The 26,271-nt window shown below is 37.2% G+C and overlaps 3 protein-coding genes across 4 annotated transcripts in view; 1 reads left to right on the top strand and 2 right to left on the bottom strand.

Moving 5' to 3' along the window:
* The window catches only part of pdcd11 (programmed cell death 11), a 35,033-nt gene extending 32,530 nt beyond the window's left edge, over positions 1-2,503 (top strand). The window contains exons 33-36 of the mRNA XM_049469834.1: positions 171-339; positions 749-902; positions 1,243-1,408; positions 1,865-2,503. Coding sequence (XP_049325791.1) covers positions 171-339; positions 749-902; positions 1,243-1,408; positions 1,865-2,033 — 658 coding nt within the window. The 3' untranslated portion in view covers positions 2,034-2,503. The remainder of the gene's footprint in view (positions 1-170; positions 340-748; positions 903-1,242; positions 1,409-1,864) is intronic.
* Positions 2,504-2,569: 66 nt separating this feature from the next.
* zgc:175214 (RING-H2_RNF24_like domain-containing protein) overlaps positions 2,570-26,271 on the bottom strand; it is a 172,695-nt gene continuing 148,993 nt past the window's right edge. For both annotated transcript variants that reach the window (XM_022674770.2, XM_049469844.1), the window contains exons 2-7: positions 14,423-14,542; positions 10,973-11,123; positions 8,429-8,471; positions 6,114-6,155; positions 5,167-5,249; positions 2,570-3,601 (exon numbers count right to left, since the gene is read on the bottom strand). In XM_022674770.2, coding sequence (XP_022530491.1) covers positions 3,478-3,601; positions 5,167-5,249; positions 6,114-6,155; positions 8,429-8,471; positions 10,973-11,123; positions 14,423-14,447 — 468 coding nt within the window. In that variant the 5' untranslated portion in view covers positions 14,448-14,542 and the 3' untranslated portion in view covers positions 2,570-3,477. The remainder of the gene's footprint in view (positions 3,602-5,166; positions 5,250-6,113; positions 6,156-8,428; positions 8,472-10,972; positions 11,124-14,422; positions 14,543-26,271) is intronic.
* On the bottom strand, positions 21,694-26,009 carry LOC103043272 (calcium homeostasis modulator protein 1). Its single transcript, XM_007259072.3, has 3 exons — positions 25,936-26,009; positions 23,901-24,484; positions 21,694-22,610 (listed from the first exon to the last, which is right to left on the bottom strand). Exons 2-3 carry the CDS (start codon positions 24,447-24,449, stop codon positions 21,939-21,941), a joined length of 1,221 nt encoding a protein of 406 aa, XP_007259134.3. The 5' UTR covers positions 24,450-24,484; positions 25,936-26,009; the 3' UTR covers positions 21,694-21,938.

Here is a 26,271-nt window from a genome sequence, read left to right as displayed (position 1 = left end):
GGTCTGGGTGACTATACTGGGAACCAAGTACACCAATAAAAATCCTTGGGCAAGACTCCTAACACTACACTGGCCCACCTCTGTAAAAGGATTAATCAAAATCAGCCAAAATGTCATAAATATCAAAAATGATTAAATGTGTCCAATACTTTTCTGTTCTGCTGATGTAGGGAGGAGCAGGAGAAGCTGAATGTGTGGGTGGCACTGCTAAACCTGGAGAACATGTACGGCACGGAGGAGAGCCTGCAGAAAGTGTTCGAGCGAGCCGTTCAGTACTGTGAACCCATGCCTGTGTACCAGCAGCTGGCAGACATTTACGCCAAGTCCAACAAGATGAAGGTGAGACTCTCCAATCTAAGACACTCGACATTTATCTCTCCAAACCCACAGAGCCAGAAGAAGCTGTAGACCTGTAGTTTCTGTAGTGCCTGGAGAGCTCTGACCTTGGCTGATTGCTATTTAAATGGCGCAGCTACCTGGACATGTGCAACGCTTCTCAGCAGAGGAAAATAACTCACTTAAAAAAGCCAAAATAACTCACTGTTCCTCCTGTTTTTTCAATTGCAGACCGGATTAATTTTTTTTTTTGAGTAGAAGTGTGAAATATTGTTCACAGATGTCCCCCTGAGAAACTAATCATGCCCAGATAGGGCGTAAGATACAGCCACTTGTATTTTGGCCATATCATTCATCCTTCTCCTGTAAGAAAGCTAATTTTTCCCCTGTGTTTTTCTGTTTCTATGTACAGGAAGCAGAGAGCTTGTATAAGAACATGGTGAAGCGCTTCAAGCAGGAGAAGGCTGTATGGCAGAGTTATGGATCCTTCCTTTTGCAGCAGGGACAGAGTGATGCTGCTAATGCTCTCCTCCAGAGAGCGCTCCAGAGCCTTTCCAACAAAGACCGTAAGTGCTTACAAGACATTGAATACTACTGTACAATGGTGCTAAACTACACTATATGGACTTTAATGCCCAGGAAATGCTTTCTACAAAATTTCTGAAGCAAGGATTAGGAAGGACTGGATGTTTGACATAGGCCTAGAACACAAGTTCAGTGCTCTACAGCTCAGTGCATAAAACATGTTTATCTGCTGTAAAATCATATTCTGTTAGCTGAATGTTTATTACAGTGGATGTCCAAACATTTGAAAATATTCTGTACCTTAGTCAATTTTCTCATATTTACCTACGCTTCCTGTCTACACTGCATTTTTTTCAGTTTCCCTCTCTTTTTGCTTTACAGATGTGGACTTGATCACCAAATTTGCTCGGCTAGAGTTTCAGTATGGCAGCAAGGACCGAGGCAAAGCCATGTTGGACAAGGTTCTCAGCAGCTACCCCAAACGCACGGATCTGTGGTCTGTCTTCATAGACTTGATGGTAAAGCACGGCTCCCAGAAAGAAGTCAGGTGTGTTCCTTTTTTTTTTAATAGGGCCATTACAAAATGTTTTGTGGATGGCTTTAATCCCTTATATTTTTTTATTAAACTATAAGGATCATTATTATTTAGTGAAAACAGAAAATTGGCTAACATGTTCCTAAGATATAACAACTGAGGGGGAAAATTTTGATTTGAAACAGAAAGGGCTAAAAAAAAATGCTGCATGTTGGAGCTAGATAACATTGATATATCGAAACCGAATCGATACCGTGGCCAAAGAACCGTGATACGAACCGAACCGTGGCCACACTGTACCATTGCATACCTAACATGTATGCCTAAATAAAATGCACATTTAAAATTTACAGCTAAACTAAATTATTCAAATACAGGCCAGAGGGTTAAATACATTTTAAATTGAATACTTAACTAAGTGGGATGTAATCTGCAGTGAAATCTAATTTGCTTCCTGTGCTCCTCTAGGGACCTGTTTGACCGGGTGATTCATCTAAGTGCCTCAGTAAAGAAGATCAAGTTCTTTTTCAAGCGCTACCTGGACTATGAGAAGCAGCATGGAACACCTGAGAGCATCCAGGCAGTTAAGCAGAAAGCCCTGGAGTATGTGGAGGCTAAAGGAACTGAGGCCTCTTAGCCAGAACCATGGATTAGAGCTGAAAACAGGACTGTGTGTTTTTTTTTTTAGGTACCTTTTTTAGCGAGAACAGTAACCATACAAAAATTAATAAACAAAAAATCAGTTTCACTGGAAGGTGATAACCATAACATTGTTTCGGCATACTGTGATAAATGTTGTCTAACTTGCACATTTTATTACAAAGATTATAATGAGTCCTGTTTAAGTGGATGGAGTGCAACACGTTTCGAATACACATCAGTTCTTAGTACTAAGTTTGGGACATTGTTTGAATAGCAGTGTATAAAATCTGTCACTGCTGATGCATTTTGCATCAAAATGTGTCTAGAAATTGTGAGAATGTCTATAAATATTATGTTTAATATTTGTACCATGTCGCTCATCTGTAGTTGTGCTTAAAAAAAAAGAGAAAATATTGCTTGTACTGGTAGGTCTCATTTTTTGTAATAAATCAAATCTATATCAAATGCTTCAAATGTTATTTTTGTTCTGGGAATGTTGTAATGCGATAAATGATAAAGTGACAACTCAGATTCAAGATTCTTAACCACAAAACATGACATTTTTATTCAAAAAACATCCAAACCATACAAAATAAGAAAAAAGTAGGGTGAGGTCAATTGAGACTCTGATACATATTCAATAATGGGGAAGTACATTGTAACTGCTGGTTACTAATTCATATTTTTGTTTGTTTTTTTATATATTTTTCTTCTTGTAAGCACTAGACAAGGCCCAAGTAAAGACTTGTAGTACCAGTCGAACAGACAAATACATTTTACCTACGCTCTATAGCCTCGAAACATCAGTACATAGCAGACTCTCAGACTTTCAAACTGCAGTAAGACCCTCCTGCTTTTGTAGTTGAGCACTGTCCTTGTGAGCGAGCCGTAGTGCTTTTCATAGAGTTGCTCCACTTCAGTTCCGTTCCTCATTAGAGCCGGTTGCTTGGAGACGCCCCCTGAGGCAAACCACCAAGGTGTTTACCTCCCTCTTGACCTCCGACCTTACCTAGAACACGCACAGCTTGTGCCTCGCTAAGGAACTCTGGTCTATTCACAGAACATTGCGGAGTAAATCGGGCAGCTATTTTTGGCTTTTGCCAATCAAGTGCTAGGTCTTGAATGGAGGCATTTGTGTGTGTGTGTGTGTGTGTGTGTGTGTGTGTGTGTGTTTGGGGGGGGGGGTGGTTTTGGTTCTCTGCCCACCCCCTGTCTATATGATGACACAGCAGGCAGTTCACTAGGCCTCCAAAAAGGTTGGTGCATAATGGAGAGCAGCTATATATTTGAATGCTATCTCCTCACGTGTCATTGGGTCAGATTGTGTGTGCTCCAATGGTGGCAGTATTGGAGATAATGAACATGGCCGTAGGGCCAGTAAGCTTATTTTTTGTACGTTTTTCTTTTGTTAAGGGTGTTACATCATTGGTTTTTCAGGGTCACACCTCTTCAGGGTCTTGCGGACCCTCGGCCCCGCGCGGAGGGTTGTCGTTGTGTAGTCGCATGATTGGCTTGTTGCACATGGGGCAGACGCTGCGGATCTCCAGCCATTTCAACAGGCACCTGAAATTAAGAATGGAAAATATATTAATTTTGTAATTATTTTCATGTGGATCTTGCATAGGGTTTGACCATATGGCCAAAATGTATATATTGCAATTTATTTCTTAACTTTGGTTCGTATGATATAATTCCGATATTGATATGAACTATGGCTGCAATGATTAGTTGACAATTCTAAAAAAAATTAAGATGACTTCAAATTGCATTGTCACTCATCGTTAATTTGTACCTGCAATGCACTTAACAGAGTGCTGGCGACAAAAACGCAGAATACATATTCATTATATAATGTTACATATTTAACTTTAATTCAATTGTAGTACATTTCAAATGCAAATGTCTTCAATGCATTGAAAAGGCACTAAAAAAACTATACATTTATCTGTTTTTATTGTTTGGTAAGCTATAGAGAAAATTAGGAACAGCAGCTGTACCCACAGGAAGCAGAGATTGAGGGCATGGAACAAATAATAAGTGACTTATCAAAAAAAAGAGACATTAGCTGCCTATCAAAACCATCATTTGTTGCAGCTCTGACATAAAGAATGAAAAAATACACAGAACAAACTCATACAGTTATAACTAGGAATGCACTGATATAAATATTTTGTGTGAAAACGCACAAAATTAAAAGTTTGCCCAGAGATAAATGCACCTCAGCAGTGTTATAATCTTACATTTATTTAAGCAGTGCATTTGTAGTCATAAATGTACCTCAGTAGTGCTATTTTAATCATAAATCTACTTAAGCAGTGCAATTTTAGTCATAAATGTACCTCAGAGGTGCTAAATTAAAAATAAAGCTAAGCAGTGTAATTTTAATGTGATTTTACCTCAGTAATGCTAGGCTAAACAAACATTTACCTAAACAGTGCTTCTCAGGTCGCATAGTAAAATTCACAGAGAAAGATAGACTGTCTTTTAGCTAGTAAACAAACAGATGCTAATGCTAAATTAGCTTAGCTTGCCCTCTACAGCTCCTAAGTTTTAGCTGGAATCAACCAGTTTGTAAAGAGGTTGTACATTTAAAAAGCATGATAAATAATGCCGAATGCTTTATTCAAAATTGTATTAATGCAAAATTAATGAAGTATATGAAGAATATTCTGTGCATTCCTAGTTAAAAAAGTTACTGATTAAAGAACTTAATGATTTAAAGCATCATTTTCAATAGTTACTGAAAAATAAGGCTGAAAAATAATCTAGGAGTCCTATACACAAATATGAATGTGGCTAACTGTGAAAGAAAGCTAATGAGTTAGCATGATCTTGTATCTACAACCCTGGCTGGCTTTTCGAGCCCATTTTAGCAACGCTAGCATTTCTGCGTGGACTAATACTTTAAAGCTGTGCTATTTTTGGATCTCAAGTGTAGAGTTGCAAATAAATATGTAAGCACTATACAGCCCCTTCCTCATGTTCCCTATGCTAGCCTGTAACACTTGGCAAAGCTGGGATACATGGGTAAAGAAGGGCAAAGTCTCCTGTTTAGGAGTTTAACAATTTCTAGGCTTTTTAAACTGCTTTTTCAATATTTTCTGAGTTTAGCCTGCGCTAACACTTACTTCTTATGGAAGGTGTGTGAGCACGGACACACACCCAGCTCGTCTCGGGCTTTGAATTCCTCCAGACACACTGCACAGGGCTGCTGCAAGAAAAACAACACACATACACACTTAAAGCTCTGGGGAAAAAAATAAGAGACCGCTTCAGTTTCTGAATCAGTTTCTCTGATTTTGCTATTTATAGGTATATGTTTGAGTAAAATTAACATTGTTGTTTTATTCTATAAACTACAAACAACATTTCTCCCAAATTCCAAATTTAAATACTGTCATTTAGAGCATTCACTTGCAGAAAATGAGAAATGCCTAAAATAATTAAAAAGATGCAGAACTTTCAGACCTCAAATAATGCAAAGAAAACAAGCTCATGTTCATAAAGTTCTAAGAGTTCAGAAATCAATATTTGGTGGAATAACCCAATAGTTTTTAATCACAGTTATTATGCACTGCAATATTAGTCCTAAATGTACCTCAGCAGTGCTATCTTATTCATAAATGTACTTAAGCACTGCAATTTTAGTCATTTATGTATCTCAGTACTGCTATCATAATCATACATTTACTTCAGCAGTACAATTTTAGTCAAAAATGTACCATAGCAGTGCTATCATAATCAGAAATTTAATTAAGCAGTGCAATTGTAGTCATTAATGTACCTCAGTAATGCTATTCTAATCCTAAATTAACGGAAGCAGTTCAGTTTTAGTCATAAATGTATTTTTGTAGTGCTAAATTAAATATATACCAGAGAGATTATTAATGTAAGCATGAAAGTACAAAACAAATGAGAGAGCTAGCAGTTCTGCTTTAAGCCTTAAAAGAAACCAAGGCAGTCGGAAAGTAAAGAGAGAGGAAGCATGCAGATACACATCATTTCCGAAACCAAAAGACATATGGTTTACATATGGAAACACGTAATTCAGCCACATCAGAAACTAAACACTTACTCCCAGCAGGCTCAGCTTCTTCCCCGCCCCTTTCAGCACCACCTGTTGAAAAGAAAATCAGGAAGGAAAATGGTTTTCAGTGAGCTGCTATGCGTGGGTAGAGGGTAGAGCACACAGCCACCTCTGTTTTTATATTTTCCAGAAAACCCAAGTATAACTGTAGCTAAGGTTTTGAACAAACTGAAGATGTGTCTTGTGTATTAATATCCCAATGTCATTTAATGTTACACATATTTTTTTTTTTTTGTAGCGATGCACTGAAATTATTTTTGCATGAAACTGAAGCCAAACTATTGTTTTTACTAATGGATACATTTTTGAAAAAAAGCAATTACAAAACTACTATTTAAAAACTTTTACTGAACACATTTTGTTTTTCTAATTTTTGTCCCATTTTATTTGGACCAATTACACAACCCACTCATTAAGACTCCCCCTATTACTAGTGATGCACCAACACCAGGAGGGTAAAGACATGCCTCCTCTGATACATGTAAAGTCAGACACCGCCTCTTTTCAAACTGCTGCTAATGCAGCATTGCCAAGCAACATCACAGTGCAAAGTGCAGCGACTCGGTTCTGATACATCAGCTCACAGACGCCTTGTGCTGCGGACACCACCATAGGAGTGATGTGGGGAAAGAGCGCCATATACCCACCCAGAGAGAGCAAGGGCAACTGTGCTCTCTCAGAGCTCTGTTAGCCAATGGCAAGCTACATGAACAGGATTCGAACCAGCAATCTCCTGATCATAGCGGCAGCACTTGTAGCCCTGAACATGTTTAATATCCCAACATCCCAATATACCAACAAAGCACAATATGTTTACCTCAGCAGAGTTAGAGCACCCAGTCCTATGGTAAATCAACAAAAGCTAAAGGCAAGTTAGCCCAGCTAATGTTACCATACTACAATGATATTGTACAGCTTGTATTTATCAGCCACTTTGTGCAGACTGATGAGTGATATCAAGTGTGAGTACAGTATATTGAAAGTGGTAGATGACATATTTACCATATTTGCCTGGTGTCAGGCCTATACTGATAGCCTACACATATACACTCACTTACTGTAGCATGTGAAGGTCATCTATCTATAAGAACTTAAGATTGGGTTTCATGGTAACGCCTACAGAGTTTATGCTATATTTACCACTTCTCCACTACCTTTAACCCACAGATGCTGTTTGTCACTGTAGCATAATGATGTAGCATTTTTACTTTCATATCTCTGGTTAAGATTCTAATTTAAGCTCTCAGGCTGTGTAACATTTTTAAAAATGCCTATAATGCACAAACTGCTCTGTGAGATTTAAACTTTTTACAACTCTGTTTCATGAAAGTTTTGACACTTTTATATTTTAACTTTAATTTCTTTGCAGTCAGTATTAACCCAGTATTGACAATGAATTTCAACATTTTCTGGTTAAAGTAATTTCTTAACACATCCATTTCTGCATTTTAGACCTGCAACACATTTGTTTTAAGGAGCATTTGTGGATGTAAGTCTGTATTGTAGTAGTGTTTGACATGCAGTTATATATGTACAATATCAGTCAAAAGTTTGGACACACCTTTTCCGTAAATGTTTCAATTGTTTTATTTTTTAGAATAAACACATAAGGAATCATGTAGTCAAATTAAAAGTGTTAAACATACTAAAATAACTTCTAAGGCTGGTAACTCTGATTAACTTATCCTGTGCAACAAATGAAACTCTTGGTCTTCCTTTTTTCTGGGGTGGTCCTGATGAGTGCCAGTTTCACAATAAAAATTTTTATGGTCTTTGCCAGTGCACTTGAGGATACTTTGAAAGTTCTTGGTCGATTAACCTTAGATTCTTAAAGTAATTCTTGCCATAATATAGATTAGAATATTACTCAAATAGGGCTATTTGCTGTACACCAACTCTACCTCCTCACAATTGATGCTCTCAAACACATTAAGAGGACAGTGAATTTCTTCACATTTCTTAATTTCTTCTTAACTGAAAGCCATATCATGTGACTCTACCTCATAAAGCTGACTGAGAAAATCCTTTGGAAAATCTAAAATATAACACATATTCTGGTTCGTTTTACTTTTAGTTTACTTAATAATTCCATGTTTTTTTCATAGTTTTAATCAACAATGTAGAAAATGTTAAACTAATGAAAAAAAAGTGTTTAAGATGTGTCCGAACTTTTTCACTTGTACTGATATTAATTAATTAAATAAAGTTGATCAGACAAAGCATAAAATATATTGGCTTTATGCTGTTTGCAGTTAAATAAAAGGCAAAAATGTAAGAAACACAAAGCGTGTTCTGTACTGTACCTCATTGTAGCTGTACTGCTGTCTAGTGTCTTGCTGTTTCAACCTGCACAGACAAAAAAAAAAAACACAAAGGCACGATCACCCACGCTTCCTGTATATGTGCTGCTGCCACATGTAGTTCGACAGTTCAAATGCAGCAACCATGAAAACTAGAGGAATTGTTTTAGAATGGTGTGGTGATGCATGACACTGTAAAACAGGTTTGATCTACCTGTTTAATCCACAATGCTTCAGTTTAGCTGCAGTATTTTTATTATTCCAAAAGTAGGTGGGGCACACCTGATTTAACTGGTTTGATCAGTTCTTCTCATTGTTTAAACAACTGAGCTTGTGTCCTAATGCTGGGCTGGATTGAAAACCTACAGCTGGGCTTGGGCTTTGTGGAAACCTTTGTTGGAAAATGTCTGAAAAGGTTTGAGTCAGTATTTAAAAGCATGGTTTGGAGCAAAAAATGCACTTGAGTCAAAGTCAAAAAGTATCAGCAATGCATAAAAACTATTGTATAAAAACAGAGAAAGTATTATTTCTTTATCTTGTGCGTGTTGTGTCATGCAGAGGCGTGTTGTGCAATAGTGTGTGGTGAAGCAGTGCATGATATGGTGGTGTGTGGTGAAGCAACTACCCCATGGTACTAATCTTTGTACAAAAAAGAATATGCATGATTTTGGACTGTAACTTTGTACACGTTTATAAAATTATGTTTGATTAAAACAATACATTTGGACCTAGATTAATTTGTAACTAATTAAAGCCAAGGGTATTATTTATATATATATATAGAGTTCTGGAAAATATTAAGAGACCACTTCAGTTTCTGAATCAGTTTCTCTGATTTTGCTATTTATAGGTATATGTTTGAGTAAAATGAACATTGTTGGTTTATTCTATAAACTACGGACAACATTTCTCCAAAATTTCTAAATAAAAATACTGTGATTTAGAGCATTTATATGCAGAAAATTAGAAATGGCTGAAATAACAAAAAAGATGCAGAGCTTTCAGACCTCAAATAATGCACAGAAAACAAGTTCATAACCCTGTTTTTTATCACAGTTTTCATGCATCTTGACATGTTCTCCTCCACCAGTCTTACACACTGCTTTTGGATAATTGTATGCCACTTCTGGTGCAGTTCACATTGGTTTGATGGCTTGTGATCATCCATCTTTCTCTTGATGATATACATAAATCTGTGTCAGCAATGGCTGTAGCTTAAAGAAGCTTCAATAAATTTTGCAGTATTATAGAATAAATTGTTTTCTCAATTATTATTGTATGGTCTACATTTTCTAGTATTTAAGATTTGTGAGAAGTAGTGAAGATCTGAAACAGAGGTGGTCTTATTTGACTGATTTTTGAGCGATTTCAAAAAACAGTTAAAATCTTAAATATCGGCTAGTTCCAGCTCAATATGTTTTCTTTTAAAGCTATACTATAGGTTGGGTTGAAGGTTCAACACCAGCCCACATACTTCTGCTTTTCTCTGCTTGTGAAAGATAAGGTCCTAAAATATAAGTGTCTTGCTTAGTGGCTTTATGTGTGTGTGCCTGTGAATTTATTTTAAAGCAGCAGTCTTAGTTTCTTTATTCTTTTAAATTGAAATCAGTGGTATGAGTTGAGTTTAGCTAACTAAGTTAAGTAAACTCTTTCTCTTAAAGTCAATTGAGCTCTAAATGTTAATCTAGACAGATGTTTATAGGCATAGACACTGTTTATTTGGGTGAGTAAAGTGTATTTACAGTAAGCTTAGATTCCCAAAATTTTTTATCACTGGAAGCTAGAGCATTAGCATTAGCGGCTAACCGCTCCAGCAGTGTTAGCCAGGGTTAGCAGCAGGCTACAGGCCGATAATATTCCCCTCTGAACGTGGAAATAGTGAGTGCAGATAGCGGATAATGCTATTGCTGCTTTAGAAGTGCTAGCCAGGGTTAGGAGCAGGCTACAGGCCGATTATACTCTCCTCTGAACACAGAAAAAGTATATAACGCTATACTTCAGTGGAGTGGCTTTACTGCTCCTTACAACCTGACTGGTAAAACTCATACATGAGACGGATTGGACTATAAAGCGATTATAATGACGATAATTCGGAAATTTAAAGGATTTTATATGCGGCATATAGTGTGAAAAATACGGTATACTTTCTTGACATTGCCTCATGAATGACCAAATTTAGTATTTACTTACTATGCATTAAAAAAACCAGCAGCACTTGTTGACTGGAGAATTTCAGATTTATTATAGATACAAAAATAACCAACGCGTTTTGGCACTCAGGCCCTCATCAGGGTTAAAAGCTTTTTTTAATCAGTGTATTTATAGCCAGGCACTTTGTTGTGCAGTAAAGTTGCACCAGATCCATCAATTTCTTAAATTAACTCTTTTACATTCTCTGTGCAATTACACATTTTTACCAAAGAGGTCTCTAAATCCCCAAATTCCCAAAATTTACAGACTGTTGCTTTAACACACTGCATCAAAAGTAAGTTCCATGAAGGATGTATATGTGTGTCTGTGTGTGTGTGTGTTTAGGGATGCTCTTACCGGAATAGGTAGCAGCAGAAGATGACGCTGAGCATAAAGACGAACAGGCCAATGCCCAGCACGATGACATACACGTTGAGTGGCAGGTGATACAGATCCTCCGACGTCATTTCGCAGTCTGATCGCTGCAGCCCTAGACCACAGAGGCAGCCTGGACACACATACAGTCACATCAACACATGTACCAATGCAGCAGTGGTGTAAAGCAGTGGTCTAAAGGTCGGCTGATCGTAAAAGATAAGGTAAATATTTGGCAAGGAAGCCCAATGGCTTTTGGTCACTGTCCATGCACTTGGTGCCAAGGGGAATCTGGGTAATTAGCTATGCACAAAGCAAACATGGACGACTGTGGCGCCACCTCCAGCAAACCGCCATCTGGCCCTTCAGCGATGGGGGCAGGCAGCTGGTGTGTGTGTCTGTGTGGTGTGCGTGAGTGTGTGTTGTAAGGATCTCCATTCATATGTAAGGATTATGAATCATGCTGATGCTCACCTTCATTCATACATAAACACATTCTCAAATATGGAGCCTATTCTAAAAAAAACTAACAAACAAAGAAATGGTAATGGGAATGCCCTTAAAAATGTTCAATATAGATTCTACTGTAGGGGGGTCAACTACTTAGCTACACTGGGATTACTGTAAACCCCAGTTATTTGGGGGTGGGGGTTGAGGTAAGTAGCTTTTGACACAAAAAAAGACCCCAAATCTAAGGGTTTCAGAGGATGTTAGATACCACATTTAGGCTACAGCCTAGTTTTACTATAACAAAAATGGCACCAACTGTTTGGACTGTACAAATCACAGCAGAAACAAAGTTTGAACTCAATTACTGGACATTCTTAGGCATTGCTATGCCTAAATAATGACTTATTATGTCTGGGAAATTACTTATATCTTTACATTTTGACTTACATCTACACCTGTCACGATAATTACATTATCAAATTATCGTACAATATATGGAACTGACCTCAGTCATCTTTGCTAACCTCAGTATTGCCCTGATTGTTTACTTAGCAAGAACAGCCTATTAACTTGATTAAGCTCATATGCTGTCCTTTTTATGGCATATTTTTAAATATTCCTATTACAATGTCTATATTTTTTACATAGATGTTTTTAATATAAACTTTACTTAAATATAAATGTTCATAGCTAATTAAAAGGGGGTAATTTCATGCCTATGCTATGCTATCATTATTACTGTGATGATGTAATGAAAAAATATTTTTATAGCAATTATATTTGAGACAAATTAGTTATTGTGACTGGCCTACTTACATCTAAATAAGGACTTATTTTCATAAATGTTGATTTATGTATAAAAAAAGGCTAATTTCCTGTTAACCCACATTTTGCCTTAAAGTAATTTTTGGCCTATTCCCTTATCATTTTAGCTTATGTCTGAGTTATGCCTAACCAGTGATTTATTTTATCAGATTTTTATGCAGTAAATGATGACTGATGTTTGACCTCAGCACCTAAAACAATCATATACTTTGCTGTATTTTATTACTAATCATTATTCGACTTATTATGTGTTTTAATCACATAGTAACACGTAAAACATTATTTTGATATAAGAGATATTAAGTCACTGGTTGCATCTGAACCAGCACTGCCGTAATAAATAGTAGGCAAAACGTAGATTGACTAAGATAGCTACTGTGGGGGGGGGGGGGGGGGGGAGGTTGGGTACTTACACTGGGATTAATGTAAAGTACAGTTATTGGGGTGGGGGCTGAGGTAAGTAGCTTTTCACACGCAAAAAGATAACCAAATCTAGGGGTTTTAACAGGATTTTAGGGGCCAATTTTAAGCCAAAGCTTTATATTGCCTTCAAAAATGGCACCAACTGTTTTGACTTAAGAAAAACACAACAAAGACAAACAAATGTTGGACTACTAGACAATGTGACCTATAATGTCTAAATAATTACATATTGTGACTAAGTTTTTTTCACATTTTTAACTACATAAGTATATGTACTGTATTTTTATTTAAAGATGGTTGAAATTAAAACTTAATTAAGTGGTCAAATGATTAAAGAATACTGAATACTAAATACTGAATACTGAATTTGCAGTTTTTCATTTATTTTTACACATTTTTCACCATTGCATACATTACATTTCACAAGTGTCCTTTTATTGCTTTTCAAAGAAAAAACACAATATTGTTTACTTTTTTTTTGGCTAAAAAAGTATTTGGTGCATCCTTATATTTTCTCTGTATGTATTGTGTATCATCTAAAATATTGATTAATGTTAAAATAATGACCAATTACTTAACTACAATTTGACCTGATCTAAATGTGTAAACTCAGTAAATATCATGTTTGACTTTGTTTTTAATAAAGTCAGCGATTTTTTTATATTATTTTTATATCTGTCTAAATACAGTTCATATAATTATATTTCTTGTCTATGTTTTCCTCATGAAGAAACAATGATTAATGTTTTGTTAACTTGTCAACCTAAAACAGCTCTAAAAAAAATAAGAGACCAAGATTTTACAGAATTAAAAACCTCTGGAATATAATCAAGAGGAAGATGGATGATCACAAGTCATCAAATCAAGCTAAACTACATAAAAAAGCCAAATGTTTTTCGGCATAAAGTTATCCAAAAGCAGTGTGTAAGACTGGTGGAGGAGAACATGTCAAGATGCGTGAAAACTGTGATTAAAAAACAGGGTTATTCCACCAAATTTTGATTTCTGAACTCTTAAAACTTAAAATGAATATGAACTTTTTTTCTTTGCATTATTTGAGGTCTGAAAGCTCTGCATCTTTTTGTTATGTCAGACATTTCTTATTTTCTGCAAATAAATGCTCTAAATGACAATTTTCTTTTTTTTTTGGAATTTGGGAGAAATGTTAATTTTACTCAAATATAACCCTATAAATAGCAAAATCAGAGAAACTGATTCAGAAACTTAAGTGGTCTCTTGATTTTTTTCCAGAGCTGTATTTTTTGATAAGTTATTAAAAATAGTTTTAACACATTATTATTATTATTATTATTATTATTATTATTATTATTATTATTATTATTATTATTAAGCCAATGGCTGTGTCCAAAACCGCAATACCATAGTAACCTAAATAGTGTGAGGAAGGTCGTTTCGGTAATATAAGCTCTGTGGTTTTGGACACAGCCAACAGCTCGTCAAAATATTTTGAGGGTTAACAGTTTAACCGAACCGCAGCCAAAAACAGGCAGAAAGTGAAGCAGCGAGCAGCAGAGGACGGGTTTTCTCCTGTATCTGGGGCTGACAGACATATATCAATGAGTCAGAGTGAGGGGTGAGAGAAGAGGGGAAACGGGGTGAAAACAGTCAGAGGAAGTACCCTAGACTTTTAGCTGTATCTCAGCTAAGTTAGTCAGTTAGTTAGCTTAGCTTAGTTAAGGTTAGTTAGCTACTGGTGTTTGTGTGGCTGCTCACCGTTACACCATTGGAATGGTTGCATGTAACTCGACTCCGAGCGGCTAACAGCTCTCGGTGGGTTCAGGGTTTTGTGAGGAGAAGTGAAGGAGGCTGATGGGGAGTCCGAGCCTTTTTTTTCTCACTTTGTTTTTCTGACAAAAACGGTGGCTTAAAGTCCAGGTTAATGTCGGTCCTTGTTAAAAAATGGTTTTCTTATTGGGAGGGTTGTGTTTAAAAAAATGCGGAAGCTCTGAAGAGACCTCGGTGTGTGATTTTATTTTTTCGTCTTTGTCTTTACTTGGTTCATTTTCTCCAGCCTCTTTGGTGTCTTTTTTGTCTCGCTGAACTTCGTCGTCGTCGATTTGGACACACACAAAAAATGAGCTTGCTAGTTAGCTTGTAGTCATACAATTGCTCTGCCACAAAGACAAAGAAGAGCTCGTACTCATACTAGTTAGCTGGCTAGCTGACTTCCTATGTTAGTTAGCTTGGGTTGGCTAACTAACGTTAACTAGCTAGAAGTCAACCTAGCTAACTACTGTTGTGTCCTTTTTCACTGGTAGCTAGTTAAGCTAGGTTAGTTAGCTAGTTTCCTAGGTACCCTAATGGAGATGCTAACCTAGGTTAGCTAATTTAGCAAGCTAGGTAGGACAAAAACACAAGAAGAAGGGGAAAAGCAGCTCACACCACGTTCAATGTCATCCCCTCACACAAAAGACAAAAGGATGGATGGATGTGGACTTGAACCCTCTGAAGGTAGCTAGGATACGACGTGGACCTTCTGGTCTAGTGACCTACAAAGATGCATCCAGCTGTTGGGATGCAAAAACAAAGCCACACTTCTCCAGCTTGACAGCAGTGAGGCTGATGAACTCAATCCAGAAGCAGATAAGGAACCCAAAAAAATCTCAGGTAGAACTCTTATGTCTTTGTCCTCCTAATCCACCTCATCCACAAAGAAGCCCTACCACAAAAGATCTGGAGGTGCCTTGTCCTTCATGCCATTGATGTCATTGTTGTCATTTCTCCATCTTTTAATACTTCTTTCAGAGCACTCTCCTTCTTCTCCTGTCTTCCCCTGTCTGAAAATGGCTGATCTGTAAGGGGTATTCCCTATTCTTCTCCAGAGCAAATGCCAAATGCAGGCCCCCTTCCAAAAAAACAAGAAAAAAAATCTCAAAAAGAAAAAGACACACACACAAACCTATATCCTAGCTAACTAACTACCAACCTCAAAAGCTAGAGTGAGGCTGGTAGCTAGCTGGCTCTATCTCCACTGTGTGTCTGTTTGTGTGTGTGTGTGTCTGCATGTATGCAGCCTATGTGGGGGAGTGTTTTTCTCTCCGCCTCAAACCATCTGGTCTCTCAATCCTTCTTCTTTCAGGAGAAAAAAAGGCAGCCTAGAATGGCTGATGACAGCGTTCACTTCATCCAGACTTCCTTGTTCTTGACAATAGGTCCTGGGTGGAGTGTGTGTGTGTGTATGAGTGTGTGTCAGGCCCCAGAGTATTAGCTCCTTGGTTTTCTTGCTCCTCTCTCTGCCTCGGCCTCCCAGCTTCAGTTTGTAAACAGATATGTGCTCATGTGATCCTGGGTTTGCCTCGCAACTCCGCTCACCCACTCCCTAGCTCCCTCACTCCCTCCCTCCTTCCTTCCTTCCGTCCTGCGTGTTTTTCCCCTCCTCCAATCTCTTTCTCACTCAGTTTCTTTCTCTCTCTCTCTCTCTCACCTATTCTCCTCTTGTGTTTTAGGGGTGACTGCAGTCAGAGGATGACCTCTCTTGCTGTCTCTCTCTCTCTCTCTCTTTTTCTCTCTTCCAGCAGCAGTAGCAGCAAAATAAAGGCAATAAGAGACCAGATGCATCTGCTCTGCAGCAAGAACAACAAAAACAACACTGACAGATGACAACAAAGCACGAGAGAGAGAGAGAGAGAGAGAGAGAGGGAAAAGTGTGGAGAGAATGAGAGAAAGCACAAAACAGGAGTAGGGTAAACATTAGAGCAAGGATGACAGCTCAGAGACCATACACACACACACACACAGCAAAAGCAGCTCAGATGCAATGTGTGTGTGTGTGCATATTTCAGTTTGACCTACTAACTGTCTGACATGAGCATGCTCTGCTCTGCCATGCTCTCATGGATGAATATAAACATGTCTTTGTGCACTGAGAGATGGCTTAAACTAAGCCCACCCCCTTCACTAGTAAGGGGATTCTGCCCGCTTTAGACCCAACAGCTGCTGATAGTGTCAGTGTGCAACCCCCTCTGAGGCATTTTATCTCTGTCGAGATGTATAGGGGCTGAATGATTTCAGTGTAGCAGTGTCACTATCGATTATATGAGTAATTTGCCAGTTGTTAAGTCCAGACAATACAAATGGGAAGAACTGAATGACAGACACTTCATGGTCTTTCAGAGATTGCAATACGATTCTTGTATATATATATATAATTTAAAAGAAGAAACAAGGAGGCATTTTAAAATGCTTAACTAAAACAAGACCATCTGATTTTGCTATTTATAGGTATATGTTTGAGTAAAATGAACATTGTTGTTTTATTCTATAAACTACAGACAACATTTCTCCCAAATTCCAAATAAAAATATTGTCATTTAGAGCATATATTTGCAGAAAATGAGAAATAGCTGAAATACCAAAAAAGATGCAGAGCTTTCAGACATCAAATATTGCAAAGAAAACAAGTTCATATTCATAAAGTTCAGAAATCAATTTTTGGTGGAATAACCCTGGGTTTTAATCACAGTTTTCATGCATCTCACTATATTTTGTTGAAGAAGGTGTTAAACTGAGTTCAAGTGTTAAAGAGCTGTATATCTTAATAAGGTCAAATCACATGAAAGTGCAAGTGTAAACTTGCCCAAGACAAAAAAAAAAAAACGATATCCACTTCAAGATGTGGTCTGAGATTCCATTTACATCTGGTGACTTAGGATTATATTGCAGAAAAATGAAAAAGCACTCATTGCACCCAGGGCATCATATTGAATCCAAATTTGCTTACTTAATCCATTTCAAGTGGTGATCATTTGAGCCATGTTAAATAGAATTTGTCTCACCTAGATGCATTTGACAGCCTAAACCTTTCACAGTACAAACAAAACATTAGCAATTCTAGGCAAGCGAAAATCTGATTTTTATCAGTCCAATTTCAGTTCGACTAACGGCTAGCTGCATAAAGTGACAGGGTGTAACCAGGGTGTATGATGCATTTATACCAGTGTCAATGCATCTGTCTCATTAAACAACCAGAATCTCTCAGTGGCACCAAAACACCAGTAAAAAATCCTGTGCAACAAGCAGATTAGCCTATTCCATTGTACCCAGTAAACCAAATTCTGTTTCACTAACTGGACAGACTGCATTTGACTACCAAGTATGAATGCATGTGGTTAAAATCTGATCAAAATACAATCCATATACTAGTCATATTAAATGGTCAGGTGTAAATGGGGTTAAAGTGTCATAAATATGAAACAACATTGATATGAAGCATGATGGGTGTGCATTCAGACACCAGAGTGTTTCAATTACAGTTGCAACAGCATTATATCCCGAGGAAAGACATATTTTCCACAACCTCTGCTTGTTCTGTAAAAGAAAATTGTTTTTTTGGTTTCCTGCAGAAGGAAAAATACTTAATTAAGTTCATTTTTCCAGCACCTGCATTTTTTCTAGCCCAACTACATTGAGATATGGAAAATAAGACTTTTAATGTGGTTAGGTAATATTCAGACTGTGACCTGATCATTGAAAACTAGATGTTTAACATTATGGGTATCATACTGTACTGTGTTGGATTTGCATTTGATTTTGTGGGCACTGTAGTGATTTTAGGTGTATTGCTATGATCTTGTTTGTCTTCACCCCTCTATTTCTTTGTTGTCTTACTTTCTCTCACTTTCTTTTCTTTTGAGGGGCATTGTGCTCTACATGTTTCTCCAATGATTCCTCTGGATCACAAACTGTCCCAAAGCAACCTGTCCCAAAGGTGTTTAAAGGTGCTCCAACACTCCAGAGAACACAGATCCACTCCTCCACAGCCCAAAAATGGGGGCTATATAACCTTCTAGCCAACACTTGGCAATGGACAAGGTGACCTTATGCTCATGTGCAGCTTGTCCAGAGAGTATCATTCTATTGGCAGTGATTTTATATGAAGGCTGCACAAGCTGTTTGTTCATTTGATCACCTGTGTTAGCACTGGGTGCATGTAGTTCAGCTATATTCACTAATCGGAAAATAAGAAAGGATGTCCACTGGATGGCTACTGGGCTGTCCTGTATAGTATAGGTGACATGATCAGACAATTTTTTCTTCAGTATTAATGACTTGAGATTGATTTTTAACAGTTTATTTATTCTGTGTAATAAGGACTAAAAATGCAGAACTGTGCTATCTGCTGGGGTCCATGGAATAGCATGCTTTGTTCTAATATGTGCAAAATACAGCTCTGGCAAAAATAAGAGACCACTTTAAAATGATCAGTTTCTCTAATTGAAAACCTCTGGAATATATTTAAGAGGAAAATGGATGATCACAAGCCATCAAACCAAGATGAACTGCTTGAATTTTTGCACCAGGAGCGGCATAAAGTTATCCAAAAGCAGTGTGTAAGACTGGTGGAGGAGAACATGCCAAGATGCATGAAAATTCCAGGGGTTATTCCACCAAATATTGATTTCCAAACTCTTAAATCTTTATAGTATGAACTTGTTTTCTTTGCATTATTTGAGGTCCGAAATGTGAATAATGCTCTAAATGACAATATTTATATTTGGAGAAATATATTGGGAGAAATATTGTAGTAGTTTATAGGATTAAACAACAATGTTCATTTTACTCAAACATCTGAGCTGTATATATTTTACAGACCTTGGTGATGTATAACCAGTTTTATTTAGTGAATTAAGCATCACATCCATACTGTTGAGTTTGCTAGAGATGGCTAGATTGCTTTTTATTTATGCTTTGATTTGCATTTGGTATCATAACTAACTCACTCACTGTAATACATTTCCCTCATTCCTCCCTTATATTTTCTCTCTTTCTCACTCAAACACATGCACATACTGTTGCTGCAGTTTTGCTGTTTGAGATATTCTAATTTAAAAATCATCAAAACTACACTGAGATATTTTAATTCCATTTTTAAAAGTTTACTCTTGCCATTTCTCAATGTGTACCACACTACACATTTATTCGTTTTTTTCTCTCTCCAAAAAATACAAGCAAATGCAAGCATTTTTTTAATGCATTAGTACACAAACCTTTCAACAACTTAAACCCAGTAAGACATTACAATATTAAATCAATATTGTACTGAATTATACCTATAAAAACACACACAAAAAAAGACTATTCAGTAATGTAAACACGTAGTTATTTCCCAATCAGTTTTAAATCTTCTCCTTAAAGAACTAAACATGTCTCACACATGGTGAACAAAACCAGACATATGCAAATAGTGACCTTGTTTCTTCATCAATATGTAAAGCAGCGTGACTCTGCGATTGCCTCTCTGGCCTGATTTGCAAGAGATGGTGAGTCGGTGACATGGGTTCATTGGACAGAAATGTATTCACGCTTGCTTTTAGAACAGGCTCGGAGGGAGACAAAACCTACATATTACACAACACAACAGAGAGAAAATTCCTTTGATCCTTGTCCTAGACATTGTGATGTTTTGTAGGCATGCGGCTAGGGATGGCTAAGCTGCTCTTGACAATGACATGTTTGAGCAGATGAAAGTCTTTAGCAGGGCAACTATGAGACAACACTCCTTAATATACACCAGCCAAAACAGTACAAAAGTTCAGTGTGTGGCAGAATATTAAATTATTTGAGGTAGTGTCACAGAAATCATTTGACTAACCCAAATTCACACTTTTATGAATCTAAAAACAATGTGATAGTGAGTAGATGAAACCGTGGGTTGTTTATATTGATGTTCCTTCTGGTCTTCTCTGAACTTTGCTGAGTTTTGCAGAGCTGTGCATTTGTTTGATGTTTTCTTCAGCCTTTAGAGAACTGGCATTTATTGTTTGAACGATGACTGCAGAAAACACAGACACTGTGATTCTATTTTCTCCTTTTCTAAAGAAATTATTCAAATCAGCAAAAATTGTCTGCCATGTTGTGAAATTTGCTGTTAGAAGCTGCGTGCCAAAGCCTAAGCCAATATCTAACTGCAGAGCCACAGGGCCACAGTTTTACCCCCGCAGCAGTTTCATGTCAGCAGTGTTAGTCATGCATATGTGCTAACACTTGTTTGTTCATTTTTTTAGCGAGTGTTGGGCTAATCAGTATTTCAGCAGTTGTAGGTGGGTTTCTGATATATTTTCATTGGGCTAACAATTTATCTTATGCTTCAAGCAAAAACAAGTTTTTGTTCAAATGTTTATAAACATTTACAGAAAAACTAAACACAAACTTAAAGCAGAACTCCAGTGTAAAATGGACTTTTGGTGTAGTAAAACATGATAAAAAGTACTTAGCTTTAAAGAATAGCACACCATCGTTCTCCCACAGTGTTCCGAGAACAGTTTGTCCAAACACCCCTCAGACAGGGTGACAAGGGGCATAATTTGCCCCGATAAATCACTTTTTTCACTGTTATCCAGCTCAAAGTAGCTCCACACCTCTAAACTGAAGCTTGCATTATAGGATATAAACAGTGGTTTTTAATAAGCTTCTTTTGCACATTTTTTAAGTTATTAATGCCTCGTTTTAAATGTCAGAGCTCTCCAGATTCTAGCAAGGAGGTGTGGAGCTACTTTGAGCTGGATAATGGTTAAAAAAGGCAATTTATCAGGGCAAATTATGCCCAGTGTCACCCAGTCTGAGGGGTGTTTGGATTAACTGTTAAAAATTCTGGATCTTGGAACACTGTGGGAGGGCAGAGGAGTGCTATTCATCAAAGGTAAGTACTTTTTATCATGTTTTACTACAACAAAAGTCCATTTTACACCAGCGTTCTCCTTTAAGAGGCTTGAATAAGCTAGCAGTTCAACCTCAATGTTGATGGCTGTAGTAATGTATGTGTTTTTACACTATGGGAGTGTTTCCCAGGGCAGAATTAAGTCTAGTCTTGGGTCCAATCCCATTTCACTTCTGTGGTTGTGTGTCTGCAACTCTGCAGTTTACCATGAAGTTTAAATTGGTCATATTTCTGCTTTAACAGACCCACTGACACTCGGCTAATGACGATTTTACAGGACAGTCCAACAAAGGACCTGGCCTACCTAGACTGCAACCTAGGCATTGAAACACAGCTACTGAAGCTAGACCTGTGGTGGCTGGCTTTATTTTTGAGAGACCTTGAGACCTTTAAGAAACCCAGGGACTGCAGATGAAAATGAGGCATTTGTCTGAATCTGGCACATTTATGTTACGAAGTAATGATGTTGACTAATGTGTATTGTCCCTGTTATTTATTTAAATAAATAAATCATATCAAAACCTTGTGTTTTTCCTGTTGTCTACAGCCAGTGGTTTTAAACACTTGACAGCATCAGACTTTGCTATAGTATACAGCCCACTCTTTCTTTGCAATAGTGCTTGATGGATAACCATCTCCATTCACAAAGGTATGCTGATGCTGGTTCATGCTAACCTTACCATTTAAAAGGGTTTTCGAAAAGTTATTTTGGGTTGTGCCAAAATCAACCTTATCAAATCTTATCGTATTGCTCTCCAAACTCTTAGGGCTTATGTTAAAACTAGCATTGTCATATCCGGCTTGTCCAGTGGTCCCATTCTCGTTAACATTATTCAAGAGACTATGTTCTTCCGTGTTTCCTTCTTTTTTTAGACTTAGTGGAGGCTTACAGGTGTGCCAGTTCCATAGAACTTTATTCATATCCTCCTGTGCACGGATTCCTAGCAGTTTATCCTCGTCACTTTTGTGGTTTTCATCGTCATTGTCGTCACTGTCATCTCCACGCACATGGCCGTGGAAGCTACGCATCTCCCCGCTAATGCTCTCGAAATACTGCTGGATGCAGACCTTGGCAAAACTTTTGGAGTGCTCTGTGCAGATCTCGTCAAACATCTTCCGCTCAATATCGATGTAGTGGGACCAGTATTTGGTTTTGAGGAAGGCAGCTTGGGAGAAGCAGGGACGAATGGCGCGGATCATGAAAGCGATGACTGTAATGAGCAAGAGGAAAAGCCAGCCGAATGCCTGTGAATTTTGAGAGACAAAAAACATGAGAAGGTAATACAATACAGAAGTATTGTACAAAAAATCCTTATCACATAATGGCTCCCATATGCAGGTGTACTTTGCTTTTAATCTGGTGTGTTTTCAAGATAATTACTACAGACAAAACCAACCCAAGGGGAAATCTCTTACAAAGTTTACACATTCTTTAAACTGATTTAGAGCGGGGAAAAAACAAACTGTACATGTGAAAACACTGTAAAGGTGCGTTTATACTAGGGTTTAAAATTCTGGTGCATTAGCTCTTTTTGGGCAGGTTGTTGAGTAAGTGTTACAGTTCCTTTAGTACACCAAAAGAAGTTAATATTTTAAACGAATCACACCAGAATTTGTTTAGAAACCTAATTCGGTTATTGTGAAGTATGAACACAATACAAACCTAAGTACAAGTAACCTAAAGGAACCAAATGCAGGATGTGATGTCACAAGATCGGTGTGTTATAGGCATTAGTTGTAGCTACAGTTATGCATAGTTTTCACTGGCACATCATTGTGGGTGGTGCCTTCTATGATGCATTTCAAGGAAACACATGACACTATGGATTTGCATATGTTAAACGTCCGCAGAACTTCAGAAATGGAATCTGGTACCCACAATCAGCCCTTACCCTTCCAAAAGCACAATGCCCAGTGTTTGGCTTTACTAACAAGATAGCATTTCATAACTTATCACTTACAGGGTGATGTTACACCCATCATAAGCATACTTCTCTCCCATAGTAGCATATTGGCTTGGTCTGGACTTACAGAACCAAACAAATACAGACCTGGAAAAGAAGACCACTAAAGTTTCTTTGATTTTACCAAATTGAAAACCTCTGGAATATAATCAATAGAAAGATGGATGATTACAAGCCATCAAACTAAGCTAAACTGCTTAAATTTTTGCACCAAGAGTGGCATAAATTTATCCAAAAGCAGTGTGTAAGACTGGTGGAGGAGAACATGCCAAGATGCATGAAAACTGATTCTTATTTTCTGCAAATAAATACTCTAAATGACAGTACTTTTATTTGGGAGAAATGTTGTCCGTAGTTTATAGAATAAATTTTACTCAAATATATACCTATAAGTAGCAAAATCAAAGAAACTAATTCAGAAACTAAACTGGTCTCTTAATTTTTTCCAAAACTGTAAAAACACACCTTGAAAGCCCCCTGTTTGTAGATTTTAGGCCATGTTACACATTTTTTATATTTTTTTATGGAACATTTTATCAGATGTGAACATAGAAACAACAAACTTCCATACCTGTGAAACGCACCGTATGTACCTGGTGGCTGCTTCCCTCGATATAACATGAGAACCATCAAATATATGTTTGCAGGGGATTTTGGCGAGTAATCTTACGAGCTCCTCCTCTGATAACCCATATCCTGTTGCATTGCCAAACTGAGACACATCTATATCCACACTATAAGCGCAAAGAAAGCTTTTTCCATCCATTAAAGTAACTGAAATCCAAACAGCAGGGGCGATCAATGATCGCTGAGATATGGAAATGAACATGTAGCGTAGAATCGTAGGATCCTTGCCTCGCTGTCCATTTGGTCGCTTCCACTCTTCCGCCAACATGGATACGTTATTGTTCAGGACGAACCCCAGCATGAAGAACCAAATAGCTGGGATGACCAATATGCCAACCCCATAGGAGTAATTGTATTCAGGCATACAGGGGCAGTTGAACTCAAAAGATGCATAGAGTTGAGCACTAGCTAGTGCCATGATGCCACAGATGCCATTCATAAAGGACTCTTGGTTGGACTGAAGAAACTGGAACATCATACGAAACTTATCCATTTTGGCTTGGTGGGTGGATTGATTTTACAAGGTGTCTGAGAGGCAAAAATACATCAGAATTAGTGGTGTAGGAAAATATAGAAATTATATTATATTGTGGTATTTTGTATTTATGTTTAAAAGTATAGCATACATTTTTAATTATTAGTTTTCATGTTAAGATTGTTGTCAGAGAGTGCTTTATTTAGTGTTGTGTTTAATCCCAGACTGCAAGAAAGCATTGCTGGTTGGATATACTATGATAAAATTTTACAGTCACAACATATTGCCTTGCAGTATCACAATATCGTGGGATATAATCTGTCGTAAGCCCTAAATTTTCATATGACAGTATTGCCATGTTCTTGCCAGTACACAACCCTTTTATGTGCCAATAACTTTGACTTGGATGAAGATCAGATCATATCTTATTTATAATAAAATTACGCAGGCAACCATGAAATTCCACATTCAGCTCTTGGAAAAAAATAAGAGAACACTTCAGTTTAAAATCAGTTTCTCTGATTTAGCTATTTAGGGGTATGTGTTTAAGTAAAATAAACATTGTTGTTTTATTCTATAAACTACGGACAACATTTCTCCCGAATTCAAAATAAAAATATTGTCATTTAGAGCATTTATTTGCAGAAAATGAGAAATAGCGAAAATAACAAAAAGGACGCAGAGCTTCCAGACCTCAAGTAATGTAAAGAAAACAAGTTCATATTCATAAAGTTTTAAGAGTTCAGAAATCAATATTTAGTGGAATAACCCTGGTTTAAATCACAGTTTTAATGTATCTTGGCACATTCTCCTCCACCAATCTTACACACTGCTTTTGGATAACTTTTTGCCACACCTGGTGCAAAAAAATTCAAGCAGTTCAGCTTGGTTTGAAAGCTTGTGAACATCCATTTCCCATCAATATGGTAAAATCAAAGAAACTGATCATTTTTTAGCGGTCTCTTATTTTTTTCCAGAGCTGTATATAAACTAATGAAAGCTTAGCTACATTGGTTTGTGTTCCATACACAATTGTACACAATCAAATCACCATCATTTGTGAAGGCAGGTGGCCTTGATCAAGCTCTAATTTTGTTTCCAATTAAAGCAGCACTATGTAAAACTTGGTATTTTTAGCTCCTGTAAACTACGCAAAAACATGATGCATCATTACACAATTCTCGCAACACTGGTCTTCCTATTACAAGTCAATGGTGTGTCATATTGATTTTGAAGCTGTTTTTTAAGGATACATTTTACATAAGGTTGCTTTAAATTTTCTTAACAAGAGTTTCAGCCATATACAAATGTACAAGTGAGAAAAATGACCAAAATAATGTTTCTAAGAGAAAAGAACAATACACAGTACTGAAAACAATACACACTCAATACTAAAAATATATAAGTTGATAAGTGCACAGATGTAGAACATACTATCTTATAGCATACATCACAACAAAGCATGTTTGATATCTCAATATGAACAGATATAGACACTACTTACAATGTTTTCAGTAGGTCTTTTTACTTCTTAGTAGCAGAAGTATTCTTGGTTCCCAGCTCTGCGAGTCTTGATGCAGTTTCTGGGACTTGGAAAAAAAGGACAACCACATTATAGTGTCCAGCCCCTCCCTCTACAAACAAACACACACACACACGCCTGCTGCTTTGAACTTGACTCACTGCCTGCATCTCCATTTATCAAGAACACCACATGTAGTATCTGTATAATCCATCTAATGTTCATATTTATAATACTTTTGCAATTAACTTATGTGATTATATTGTCTCATTTCCTTTTATAGCCCATAGGAAAGGGATTCCCATATTTACATAGCTT

This window comes from Astyanax mexicanus, chromosome 21, assembly GCF_023375975.1.
Source record: "Astyanax mexicanus isolate ESR-SI-001 chromosome 21, AstMex3_surface, whole genome shotgun sequence".
Taxonomy (NCBI): Eukaryota; Metazoa; Chordata; class Actinopteri; order Characiformes; family Acestrorhamphidae; genus Astyanax; species Astyanax mexicanus.
This window is presented reverse-complemented; position numbering and strand designations above follow the sequence as displayed.

Coding starts and splice junctions, on each gene's coding strand:
- LOC103043272 (XM_007259072.3), bottom strand. CDS start 24,449: ATGGATAAGTTTCGTATGATGTTCCAGTTTCTTCAGTCCAACCAAGAG. Junction 22,611..23,900: donor ACATACGGTGCGTTTCACAG/GTATGGAAGTTT, acceptor CAAAATTCACAG/GCATTCGGCTGGCTTTTCCT.